Source organism: Delphinapterus leucas, chromosome 16 (assembly GCF_059928025.1).
Source record: "Delphinapterus leucas isolate spDelLeu-1000000601 "Yukka" chromosome 16, BTC_Dleu_Yukka2, whole genome shotgun sequence".
Classification (NCBI taxonomy): domain Eukaryota; kingdom Metazoa; phylum Chordata; class Mammalia; order Artiodactyla; family Monodontidae; genus Delphinapterus; species Delphinapterus leucas.
The window spans coordinates 16,670,129-16,683,881 of NC_143144.1; the positions used below are offsets into that span (position 1 = coordinate 16,670,129).

General features: G+C 44.1%; 1 protein-coding gene across 6 annotated transcripts in view; it reads right to left on the minus strand.

Moving 5' to 3' along the window:
- RHOBTB1 (Rho related BTB domain containing 1) overlaps positions 1-13,753 on the minus strand; it is a 68,244-nt gene that overhangs the window by 6,631 nt on the left and 47,860 nt on the right. For 5 of the 6 annotated variants that reach the window (XR_004024817.2, XM_022560573.3, XM_022560572.3 and 2 more), the window contains exons 5-8: positions 12,869-13,054; positions 9,135-10,114; positions 7,331-7,449; positions 849-999 (exon numbers count right to left, since the gene is read on the minus strand). Coding sequence is in view for 5 of the 6 variants with exons in the window: in XM_022560573.3 (XP_022416281.1) it covers positions 849-999; positions 7,331-7,449; positions 9,135-10,114; positions 12,869-13,054 (1,436 nt within the window). In the remaining variant the exon portion in view is untranslated. The remainder of the gene's footprint in view (positions 1-848; positions 1,000-7,330; positions 7,450-9,134; positions 10,115-12,868; positions 13,055-13,753) is intronic. The other variant, XM_022560581.3, reaches the window with a different exon arrangement.

Here is a 13,753-nt window from a genome sequence, read left to right on the forward strand (position 1 = left end):
GTAGTAGAATATTATGATCCCCACTTTAAAGAGAGAGAAAGCTGAGACCCAGAGCAGTTAAATCAAGTAGGAAATCATCCAGCCAGTAAATAGTGGAGCCAGGATTTGAACCCAGGCAATCTGGATCTGTAGCCTATGTTCTTAACCACTGCCTCCTACTGCCTCTTTCTTCCTTTTTTTTTTTTCTCGTGGCTGCGTTGGGTCTTCGTTGCTGCGCGTGGGCTTTCTCTAGTTGAGGCGAGCAGGGGCTACTCTTCGTTGCAGTGCGTGGGTTTCTCACTGTGGTGTCTTCTCTTGTTGCGGAGCACTGGCTCTAGGCGTGTGGGCTTCAGTAGTTGCAGCATGCAGGCTCAGTAGTTGCGGCACTCAGGCTTAGTTGCGCCGTGGCATGTGGGATCTTCCCGGACCAGGGATCGAACCTGTGTCCCCTGCACTGGCAGGCAGATTTTTAACCACCGGGGAAGTCCCCTGCCTCTTTCTTAGACACTGTGTCTGAACACATAGTATGGGGATAAATGGACACAACAGCTTTATTTCCAATTCTGTGGTCCACCCACAAATGAGGCAGAGGGCATAGAGCATGGGCCTCAGGGGCAGGGGCCATGCCTTACTCAGCTTTAAATGTGCCTCAGCAGGACCTACTACAAAGTAGGTGCTTAAAAAATAGTTGCTGAATTGAACTGGGGTGTCTGATACATTTGATCCGTTCATACCACCCTGTACCAGACAGTTCTATATTGGGTGATAAAAAATAAATTTTTATTCCCTGGAAATCTTATTTTTGCTTAAATGCGATTTTGATAAATATGACAGTCAGACACCGCATGGCCCTGAGTCATCAGCCTTACCTGCAAGCGCAACCAAGTGTGGCAGGCAAAATCTGTTTGCCAAAGCAATTAGTTCCAGTGGGTCCAGGTCCAAGTTAGGTGACAACTGCTTGGTATAAAGATAATCCAGTACCGCCTGCATTGACATCTTGTTTATGTTCGGGAGATATACCTGAAATGTTATTTGAAAAGGTAAGTTCTGCTGAAGAAAGCAGTGGGCACATTTTCAGGCTCTACTGCTTGTAAATATCCCCACTGTGTGATTCATTGTTAGTGAGTCTGGGACACCTTGCTTTGAGGCTGTGCAGAGAAGTCATTTACTATTTATGGCTTTAAACATAACCGTTTGATTTGTAGACGACAAAAAAGTGGGGCTGCCTGACATAGCCTGATTTGGAATTTTTAAATGGCTGTTTGGGCTTATAAATCAGACAAATGGGCTGTAAATGTATGACATTATAGGCCCTCCCTGCCAAGTACCTTATAATACTCGATTGTGGGGAAAGAAATCTCCTAGCAACATGACAGGTGTTGGGGGGAGCTGCAAACTGCACTGTTGCTGACACATGACAGAGCCCAGCTCTCTAAGATGTCAAAACAAAGGATGAGCAGCCACCCTAGTTGCCACAGTGACTGGCTTGATTCCAACCTTCTTTCACTAAATGCTAGCATGGAATCAACTCTATGTCAATAAAAAAAAATTAAAAAGTATATGTTAGCATGACATACACACTTTATTTTTCCTATGGCGTAGACATAGAACTACTGGAACATTATCAGGTATCAGCAGACACAGAGAATCCAGAGAAACCACTGCTTGGTTCATCTAGGGGAATGGCTGGGTATGGGGAATTGTCCCCTGGAGGATCCCCCTAATCTCCTTCCTGAGCACCTGTGGTTGTTGCCCATATTCCTACATGCTAGAGTTTGCTGGGGAGCCAGGGACTGCCTGGGAAGTAGCATTCTGAATGTCTGGGCCTGGATCAACAGGGATGTACACGTTATAGCAGGTATTCTTCACCTTAGGTTTCTAGCTCCACGAGACGTACCCTGGCAAAACACAGAATGGTGCCACTAGTGCTTGCTATTTGGAATGATGATAAGAATTAACCTAACAGAAGGCCTCCTATGCACAAAGTACTGTGGTAATAAGCTCTCCACATGCATTATCTATTTTGATCCTTATATCCTCCCTAGGAGGAAGAGACTATTATTTTTGCCATCTTACAGATAAAGGGACGGAGGTTCAGGGAGGTTAAGTCCAGCGCCCAGGGTCACAGAGCTAGGAGGCTGGGGCTGATATCTGAACCCAGGAAATATGATTCTAAAGTCTATGTTCAGAACTGCTGTGTAGGACTGGAAACCCTTCATGGTAAGGAAGAAAGCTACACTACAGCACCTTATTTCACTAACAGTTTTTTAGAATTAGATTTCTAAGTTCAAAAGGGTGAACAGTCATACACTTCTTAATTCTGGTACTTAATAAACCTCTCTATACAGCACAGAAAAATATATATCTATATATGATTACATTTATGAATTATACATGATATCTGTATATTATATATGATTACATCTATACTATAATCTCTCTCCATATATTTGTATGTATGTGTGTATATGTATATATATATACACACACACACACACACACACACACACACATAAAATGCCTCCACAATCGACAAGGGCCTTGTGGCCATTGCAGTCTTCTAGTGGTGTGGTTGCACAACTGTTTAAGTTATAGCAACCATCTATATAATTTTCCTGCATAGACACCAGCCACTTCAGAGAGGGAATATCCTTTCAGACAGTTGGAGTTTCCCTAAGTGTATGAAAGGGAGGGCCCAGAAAAATCCCTAGAAATATTAAGAGAATTACCCCCTCCCCTCTCAGAGCGAAAACAATTATGATTCTATTAATAAGCTGCATGGGTTACTACCATCAATGACTTGACAAGTGTGATCATTTCAAGTTTCTAGCACAACCTCTACAATAAATAAAACCTGGCAAGTAGAAACTATTACTTATACCATTTTGAAATAAAGAAGCTGTTGTATTGTAATTTCTATTCCAGTGAATCTAACACTGGTTATATTTGTGTGTATATATGTTTATGTACACATGCGTTTATCTTATACAGACATGAAATTATTTATGGCAAATATGGCAAATGACATATGGCAAAATTTCATTTCTCTAGAATGGTGCTTGGATTAGTACACCTTTTAGATAACTGAAGGTTAATTAACTTGTGAAACTTTAAAATTTGGGCCATTGTGACAGTAAAAATGTATACATTTTACAAAGTGCTAAGTGCTCTAAAGTGTTAGTGATAATAAATATAAAAAAGTCCCAGAGCTTCCTATGAGCACCTGTTCTCTCAGGGATGGGGATGTCTGCTGTTTCTGAAAATAATGGCTTGGAGGACAGGGCAAGAGGCTGGGGCAGGCCCAGAGATGTGTTGCTAAAATACTCTGTGACCTTTGACAAATCACCCTCTCTGAACCTCAGTTTCCTCATCCGTGACATGGGAGAGGTTTGGAATAGATGACATCTAAAGCTTCTCTTCACTGAGATTACGGATTTTGAAGATACCCAGATGACTTTAGCAATTTTTGCTAAGAGTGTGTTTTAAGTCATGGCAAAATGGACATCCTAAATGGAAAGAAGTTGTTTCTGGCGGCCGGAGATGACAGTGGATTCCAGCAAGCAGCCCTGGCCCAACACTTCCACTGTCTTCAGAGCATTCTGACATCTGTAATCATCCATGACCTACTGTTTCCTTCTTGCTCAATATAACATTAACATTTTTTTTTTTTAAAGCAATGGCTCTTTTGGGCAAATAATGTTAGGGACCCTCAGAAGTAACCAGCAAATGAGAAAAAACTAAAACACTTTCAGAACACGCATTCTTTCCCCCTCAATGCTGATTCTCTTTAAAAGGCTGTTTCTGTGATTTCAACATTTATAATGAACTGAATAGCAACAGAGCGGCCGTTTTTATAGAACTTTAAAAAATAATACAAATACAAGAAATGGAATTAAAAATGTTGTGCCCTACCTGCTGAATGTAGCTTTAAAAAATATAAGAATATAATGCTACCCTAAACAACGACCCATATTCCAGTTTAGTTGGTTTAAAATTTTAATTGCGAAGATCGGCTCAGACTATCAGGCTTATAATTAGAGATGGTCTCATAGAGAATGAGAGAGTATTCTAGATCCAGAGCATTGCTTCCTACAAGCCGGCCATGCATTTTTAATGAACCACTTGCTGAGTACCTCTGGGGAGAAAATTATGCTTACTGCTACATTAAAAGTAATGAGAAAAACAGAAGTAAATTACAGTGTCTTCTTAAATATTAAATGACAAAAAAAGTTAAAGGAACATCAGTGGGCATATTTTATTCCTTTCTGGATATGCATGTGAATTCTATTAATGCAAAAAAAAAAAAAGAGGCTGGATTTTGTGGAGGATGTCAGATTTTCAGAAGACAAAGAGTTAAAAGGTGGCCTAGAAAGAAAAGGCCCATGTGAATACGCGCCTCAATTTACCATTAAGCATTTATTGAGCCTTTAACCAAATGCCTCTTCTTACCCCCATAACCATCTCTACTACACTTCGCTAGTTTAGGAAGGGAACCGGGGGCCTGTTACCTGAAGGCTTTTGGGGGACAAAGATCTTGAGCTCCTCATGGAAACAATTTAACAAGAATCCTCCAGGATAATAGTCACTGACACTCCTTGAGCCTTTGCATGTTCTAGGCACCAAATCTGATGCTTTACACACGTATCCTCATGCCTTACCTGCCCTTCGAAAAAGGTTCTCTTGTGGTCCCTGTTTTAGAGATGAGGACACAGGTCTAAAGAGGGTCAGACTCTTGCCCAAGGTCAAGCTGAGACTAGAGTTCATAACTATGTACTATTTCCAGGGTAGACTATTTCCAGTCTACCCTGGAAATCACGAGAAAGGGCGGGAAAGGCTGGACATATCCACAGCTCATGCCATTCTTCGTATACGAGGTGCCCTGGCACAGACCTTCAGTTGCTTGGTTCCATGGCCTTTGTCTCTTGAGCTGGGTTGAATCTCTACATCCCTATCAGGCTCAGCTGCAGTTCTCAATGGTGAGTGACCTAGTCCTTAGGGGGTGGGGGGCAGGGTGAAGCTAAACAGGTGTTGTCCCTGGGAGAGGATGTGGCGCCGCATACGCGTGTGGTTCACATCGGCTGCCAAGTTTTTGTTTTGGTCACCTCTCCCGCACATTTTAATCTGGACACAATTACAGTCCATTCTGGGAAGGGATAAAGGGGATTAGCATTTGTGAGGTCAGCTCTGACGTGTCCCTTCGTGGGACAAGGGGCTCCTGACCTCGATCAACTTCTCTCTGCTGGGTGAAGAGCAGGCTATCTGCGGCACTCTTGGCACACACTTCAGAGAGCTGGAAAAAGAAGGGAAGCGAGCCTCTGGACTCTTTATCTCAGGAGATTACTGAAGTTGGCGACGTGCCAGTTGGATGAGGTTTTATGAATTGGTGGCTTCCCCCAATTTTCTTGGAAGTGAGAGGGAAGCAATATCATCAACGCTACCGGCATCCAAATAGGACTGAGGTCATCTTGCATTTAGCGCTTACGACGTGCTTTGCAAGTATCAACTGTCACACCTCACAACCACATTACGGGTTTACGATCGTCTTTTCCAGATGGGGAGGCTGGAGCCCAGCAAGGTGGTCACTTGCCCAAGGCCACTCAGCTTTTTACGTAGGGGAGTTGGGGGATCTGAGCCTCAAGCCCTTTCTTCACTGGGTGGCCTCTACCAGCTGCTGTCATCTCAGTAACGATGCTCCCAAACACCTTTGATGGCCCAGGAAACACTACATTTAGCTACAGGTAAGGACCTCCTGGTTTACAAAGGCTGGCAGACACCAGAAGAGGTCATCAGGATAATTCTAACATCTTTTCCCCCAACAGCAGACAGTCTTTGGCTGGGGGTCGGTTTAGGAGCAGCTATAGTTTTTTCTGGAAGCAGGAGGGTGGCCTAGTGACAGCTGGCCATCCTGGCTTGTGATTCTAGGATTCTGTTTCCCTACTTGGGGATGCAAATGCAAGCGTCTGGGTCACAAAGGGAGTGCTCGGATTTCTGGTGTGAGCACCCCCCCCCTTGGAAAAGTTAGCTATTGTTTTCTGTATTTCTGTTAAAAGTTTGGAGAGATGCTGAGATAAACATAAGAAGCCTCTTAGGACAATAAGCTTGTGTCCCCATGTTTTATTTTTTCTTAAAAAAGATGGTTAAGAAATACCTGCAAAACTCGACAGAAAAAATGCCTACCTCTAGACTAAAGTTAGAAACGCTTGAAGGGAATTTTTCTGTCTTTTCCAACAGTTCGTAAAAAGGTGGAGATACAGGGTCTCCAAGATACTGCTTGCTCTGCTGTAAGAATATCCCTCTTTTGGAGATAGGGCCAGCGTTTGACAGGTTACCCAGTGGCTTCTACTAGATGTAACAAGCACTCCAAGAGGCCTTTCAGAGGAGTCACCCTTTGCTCCATTACTGTTTCCCTAGAGTTGACAAACCCTAGAGTTGAGACAGATCAGGGCACAGCCTCGGAGAGTTGCAGCTCCAGGCACCTTGAGCGTGACCTAGTGCATCCCCCGTCTTGCGGATAAGGAGACCGAGGCACAAGGAGGTGGCTTTTTAAGATTCCCCCGTCTGTTACTAGCAGAGCTGAGCCCAGGACATAAGTGACTAAAGACACTTTTCAGTATCCACCTTCTGGAAGACGGTCTGCCCTGCTTCGATGTGATTTTGAGAGTACCCTGCCTGGTGACATTTGTTAAAAAATATAGCTGAGCATGTTTTCAGGGACAAGGAGAGCTGTGAGGATGGAAGGATACAGGAGCACATAGGGGCTCACACAGAACAAGTGAGCGACAGACAACAGCTCCTCATAACTGCAGAATTAGGAAGACAGTGAAGGGGCTTCCCTGGTGGCGCAGTGGTTGAGAGTCCACCTGCTGATGCGGGGGATGTGGGTTTGTGCCCTGGTCTGGGAATATCCCACATGCCGCGGAGCGGCTGGGCCCGTGAGCCATGGCCGCTGAGCCTGCGTGTCCGGAGTCTGTGCTCCGCAACGGGAGAGGCCACAGTGGTGAGAGGCCCACGTACCGCAAAAAAAAAAAAAAAAAAAAAAAAAAAGACGACAGTGACCTGACACTGAAGCACTGCCTAAAAAACTATTCCGGATTTCCCTGGCAGTCCAGTGGTTAGGACTCCAGTCTTCCACTGCAGGGGAACACGTTTGATCTCTGGTCGGGGAAGTTCTGCGTGCCCGGCAGTGTGGCCAAAAAAAAAAAAAAAAAGAAAAATTACAAAACAAACAAAAGAACCTATTCCAAGTTAGCAGTTAAAGAATCGAAGTCCTCTGGCCAGTTAAACACTTCCTAACATAAATACACATGCACATTCATAAAGATGCCGCTTGGGCTTTTCGGAAGGCACCTACCTCACTGTTGGCGCTTTCGACGAACGACCCCCCGAACATGGCAGCCATCCACTTGCAGCTGCAGATCAGCAGTGGTTTGTGGGCACTGATGGCTCCATCATCCAACTTAAATGTCACATCTGCCCAAGGATGGAGGAAGCACAAGCGTGAGCCAACCTCCCCGAGAAACTTCCACCCACGCGCCTCAGCCTACATCTCTCGTCTTCTCTCCTCCATACCTTTAAGCACTGATGTTGTGTCCACCCCTCCCCAACCTCCCCGGCACCCCCCGACCCCCCGCCTTGGGCACACCCAATTCTCACCGTGTCCTCCGAGGATTAAGGAGTAAGCAGTTAAAATTACACAAAGGGTCACAACACAAATTCTCTGAACCATAAAGTAACGTAAAGGAGAGGAATATTTTTTCAGCCTTATTTTGAAAAATTTCAAACATAGAGAACAGTGGAAAGAATAGTACAACGACAACTTGCTTTTCACATGCTTAACATTTTGTCATGTTTGCCTTAGCTATATATATATTTATATATTTTACATTTATGTAGACATTTTTTAACAGCATGATACTTCACTCCTTAAAGAATTTTCTAAAAATAACATTCTCCTAGATAACCATACCATTATTATTTTTAAGAAAATTAGGAATAATTCCCTAATATCATCCATTATCTAGTTCATATTCAAATTTTTCTAATTACCCCAATTGTATTTTATAGGTTTTTTTTTTTTTTTTTTAAACAGAATCCAATTGAAGCTCCCACACTGTATTTGGTTAATATACCTCTGTAGTAAGGAAAGGGAGATTTCATCACGTTCACTTAAGGTCTATTGTTTACTTTACTGTGGGTTTGTGACATTTCATTAACTTTCAAGACTGCTTCTGTACCATGACGGTCAATGTCTGGAGTAAATATTACGGCAAAGCTTCAAAATTAATGAACAGATTCAGCTACCCCTTATTACATGTATATTACTATGACAGGCATTATGAAAGAGAAAGAGAAGAATACAAGTACCCCTATAAATAGAAGTCAGGAAGTCAAAGTTTTACAATGAAACATACACAGAGAGGACAATTACAGAACAAAAACGGCACAAGCCTGTAAGATAGGACAAACATGGGCCAGTCGCCCATCTTGGATACAGGCCACCAGGGTGCTTAAGCAATTACATAAGGGCGCTGTGGGCAGCCCTCAGCACAGTTATCAAAGACAACGAAGGGGCAAGAAGGATACAGATGAGCAGGGTAAAGGAGGGTGAGAAGTGAAAGGAGAGGGATTAGAGACAGATGAGGCTTTCCAGATGGGAATGCAGAGGGTCACCGAAATGGCCTCAAGGATTTCATGGCCTGGGGAACAAAGGCCACTGATTTTTGTCATGGGTGCGTGCCGAAGGGTCAAAACAGACTTGATCAGGGAAGGAATCCTGAAGGGCGGTTGTGAGCATCAAACCGACTGGCTGAGGCTCGGGGGTAGCTCGACCTACCCTTGAGGAGCGCTGTGACAGCACGGGGCTTTAGGGGGCAGCTTGCGTTCAAATCCTGGCTCAGTCATTTACAACCTGTATAACCGTGGGCCAGTTACCTAACCTCTCTGTCCCTCCGTTTCCCCATCTGCAAAACGGAGATCATCACATTTAACCCTCAAGTCTGTGAGAATGAAATAAGTAAAATACGTGGAACTTGGGTACGTGGGGGAAGAGTACTTACGTACGCTCGTGATGGTTACCCTTCCCCTCCTCGTGTCTGGCTAACGTTTGATCAAAGGCAACCAGAGGTGTCGATGACTTTGCCATTGGACCCACTCACCTGAGAACGTCCCCTTGCTGAGACACTCTTTTATCCGGTTGGCTTTCCGGACGTGAAACGCTTTCGTAATCTCCTGGTTCATGAAGGCTTCCTTGTTCATGATGTTCTCCACCATCATCCGCAAATCAAACATCTCTAGGACCTCTGCTATCTGAGCCAGGCCCACCAGATCCTTTTCCTTTTCATCCAGTTGCCCCGTATAGAGAAACTGGAGCAGGGTCCGGAAAGGGCCTGGCTGGACGGATGGGTCCATCCTGACCACAGTCACGGGGCCCACCCGCTTCGAAATGGGGTTGACTTGCATCTCCTTGTGCATGGCAACGAAGCCCTTACTCCAGCCTGACAGGGTCTGTGTCTCTGCCGCTGAGCCCTCGGCCTCCAGCCCCGGGGTCTCCTGCTGGGACAGGTTCTGGCTTGAGGACGTCCACTGATCGGCCTGAGGTGTCCTTGGGGTGCCCTCCTCCCTTTCCTCGTCTGCATCAAGACTCAGGGGCCGCCCCTGGAAATCCCTGCTCTGCTTCTCTTGCTCACAAGCTCCTTCGCTCCAGTGGGGGGTTTCTTCACATTCCATTAAAAAGAGATCATAAAATTTGGAAGAGGAGGTAGCAAGGTAAATCCGGTGTGCAAAGATCCGCTCCTGGTCCTGGAGGATGAACAGGACGTCAGCGCACAGAGGATTGTCCAGTAAACAGGCGGCTTCGTTCGTCCCTGTGGAGGGACATTCTGGAACTTTGATGACCGGTGGAGGGGCTTTTGGAGGTAGGAATGGTGCCTGAAGTAAAGGTTTCTGGACTTTCTTTAGGTGGGATTTCCAGAACTGCAGGTGCCGGCGGGAAATGAGGGCGGCTCGGATTGCATTGTCAAACACATCCTTGATTCCAAACTGGTCAAATACGCTTGTTTCGTAGTAGGGTATGCCCAGTTCCTTTGCAACCTCTCGGCCTTTTTCTGGGGGCAAAATATCCCCTCTCTTTATGGGCCTGAAATAGAATACTTTAAAAATTAGCATCAGTCTTATTTCAGGAAAGAAAATAGTAACCAGGGCCTATCTAAGCACCTAAATGGATTATACATTTAAAATCCTATTCAGGCTTTTAACCAGGCTCTTGAAAAATCTACCAACCTTAAGACTTGCAAATATAAAGGACTTATGACTGCAGGAAAAAAAAAAAAGTGCTTCTGGTAGTAACAACAATAACTCAAGTATCAGCCGTTTGCTAGCTATGTGATCCTGGACAAAGTTACTTAACCTCTTTAAGCCTTGGTTTTCCCATCTGTAAAATAGGAAGAATAATAGTGAGTACTTGCATCTTAAAGGACGATTGGAAGGTTTAAATGAGATACTTGCCCAGCATAGTACCTGTTCCATAGTAAGTGCTTGATACATGTTAGCTGTTGTCATTATTGCCACCATCATCAGCATCATTTTCATTATTATCCCCTTATGCTTACATTTCGCCGTATACCTTAAAAATCAATCCGTAGTCATTTTCTCACTTGAGCCTCACAGCAACTCTATGGGTATTATATTTGTTCTACATTCTGAAGAAACTGAGGCAGAGAGTTTAAAGGGTTTGCCTAAGGTCACATTTGCAAGTTGCTGAGAGACCTTTCCCAAGCAATGAGAGTCTAGAACTCCCTGGTTCTAGACCAAACGGTCCATGTCCGACAGCTCATTAAGTCTCCTCTATTAGGTTTGTGAGCCTTATTTCATATCTCACCGCTTCTCTTTACTTCCACACCCTTCAGTCAGGCCCTCATTGCATGAGCCCCTGAACTCATCTTTCTTCAGATTCTCCACATTTTCTCTCACAGCGCTCACTGTTGCACGAAAATTCCTCACATAATACAAGTATGACTTAGCCGCAGTTCTTTAAAAAAACTTCCTCTGGTTCCACGGAGCCCATGGAATAAAGTCTACACCCTTTAGACTGGCACACAAGGCCCGCTTACAATCTAATCACAACCCAGGAAGCCAAATGTCTGGAAGCAGTACTGGCAGATGAGTGCTGTAATTATGGCATAACCGTGGTCAAGACACAGATGGATTCCAGAACGTAGGCAAGATGGGATCTGTCGTTATACTCTTCACACACACATCCTTGGTTCTGAGACACACTCTTAGGAGATGATCTTCCTAAATAAATATTTGGCTTACGAGACCAAGGGTGATGTGTGTGACAGGCACCGGCCTTAGGAACAATAAGAATACTGGGTAGAATTCGGATTTGAGGACCTAGATGGAAAACTGCAGCTTGTTGTAAAGGCGGAAGGGAAGTGCAGAGAGGGAGAAGGGTTAACTTCATCACACTGATGAATCTCTTTAAGGCTTAGCTCAGATGCCACCTCCTTCATCAAATCTCAGAACTGTCTATGGAAAGGACTGTCCCCTGGAGCTTTGTAACTCTCCTCCAGGCCTCCGCACATCCACGGTGTGAGGCCCGGCTATCCTAACCTTTGAAACAGAAAGTTCCGGGGCCAGGGGCTAATCTCTCATTTGCCCGGAGTCCTCTTTCCCTCTACGTGGCTTATGATATTCAATTCCTAGTCCATGCATTTAAGAATAGAAGGAACATGAATTGTTTTCAGAACATTCATCCAAGACATACCTAGAACATCAGAAATTATCTCAACAAAGTACCATTTGCTTTTGCTGTGAGAGCATAAAAACTTGTATCTATAACATTTTCTAACAACCCTATTAAGGCAAGTACCTGCCTGGAAGGAAGGTATTAATATCAACATTTTGGGAAAAGCTGTGCTCACCAGGAAAAAACGGAGTTAAGCATAAAACGTATAAAATTATTTTTTAAAAGAGAATATTGAAGGAGCACAACTTTTGGAAAAACTCTTATTCCATGTCCCTGCCACCAAGATTGGTATCCACATTTTATACAGACTGAAACAAACTCTCCTTCAAGTTGTATTTTAAACGTGTGACGCTCTAAACATATCACCACTAGAGCCATTTGAAAAGCAGTGTTGCAGTTTTGCAACCATTGGTCTATATAATTTTTTAAAACTTGACACTGCCAACTTGGGAATGAAATACTCTCAGAGGTTGGATGGAGGAAAATGAGAAGATGAAAAACACCTGGATAGGGCTTCCCTGGTGGCGCAGTGGTTGAGAGTCCGCCTGCCGATGCAGGGGACACGGGTTCGTGTCCCAGTCCGGGAAGATCCCACGTGTCGCGGAGCGGCTGGGCCCGTGAGCCATGGCCGCTGAGCCTGCGCGTCCGGAGCCTGTGCTCCGCAACGGGAGAGGCCCGCGTACCGCAAAAAACAAAAACAACAAAAACAAAAACAAAAACAAACAAACACCTGGATATATGTGTTTGCATGAACCTGATGTTCCTGGGGGCAAGAATTATGGCTGATGGCTCTGAATGTCAGTTAACTTTAATATAATTTCCAGAAAGACATTATTATGAGTAGCTAACATTTTGTTTACTACTTTACAAAGTTCAAAGCACTTTTATACACTCCATATCATAATTAGAGAATTCACTTCAATCGCTGGTCAACCATTTTACAAAAATGGGTCCCTGCCTAAGAGGTGAGAGGGGTCAGGGACACACACCCCTTCCTCATGTTTAACAAGCAAACCTAAAGCATATGGCTGATTGATGGGGCCCCAGAGCCACTGAAGAACAGAACCCAAGGCTACAGAGACATCTGCTACCTCTAAATTTTAATTTGGCCGGCACAGGGAAACACTGAGTCCCTCGGCTTACCTTGCTAAAGGGCGTCTGGCTCTATTAACAGCCTCAAGATCAGCATAGCGGAGATCTAGCTGGCAGCCAACTAGAACAACAGGTGTGCGAGGGCAAAAGTGCTTGATTTCTTGATACCACATCGTTTTCACATGATTTAGGGAATTGGGATTAGCGATCGAAAAACAGAGGACCACAACGTCGGACCTAAAAGGAAATCACACAAGAAGCTGTATTTTGCCTTTTAACTTGTATTTTCTCTTTTATCATTATGGTTCCTCCCCTCCCCCATCCATCTAATGCCATATCATGTCACAGTTTAAAAAAAAAAAGACCAGATATTAAAATACATCTTGGTGTCATGCAAACAGACCATTAAGCCTCCACATTCCAGCACCCACACAGCCTGAGTTCATTTCCATGTTGCACTGCAGAACGCCTATGCATTGAAGGGTTTCCAATGACGTTATTTTACAGTACGGATGGTTATCCAAACTAGACTCAGTTCTGGAACCACCACATGCTGAACTATTTCTGTTCATCACAAGAAATAGTTTCAAGATAAAAGAAAATAATAAAAAAATACCATTTACCACTGTAAACAGAAAGGTGATGATGACTCAATGAGATAAAGCAAACAGTTTACACATTACAAAAAAATGTAACAGGTATTTGCTGTACAGGGTCGGCAAATACACAGAAGGATTTCTGCCCTTCTTCTCCCTTAAGCACACATGGAGAGAGCACAACCACTTATCTTTTTCTGAAAAGGATAAGTCCTGAATTTGCAGGAATTTCGACTTTTTGCTAGGTGTAAGGCAAGAAGGTAGTATTTAACATAAAACTAGCCGGAGTTAGTCAGATGGCTAATAAGATGGATGAGAAAATGTTGGAAGCAGATTTCTC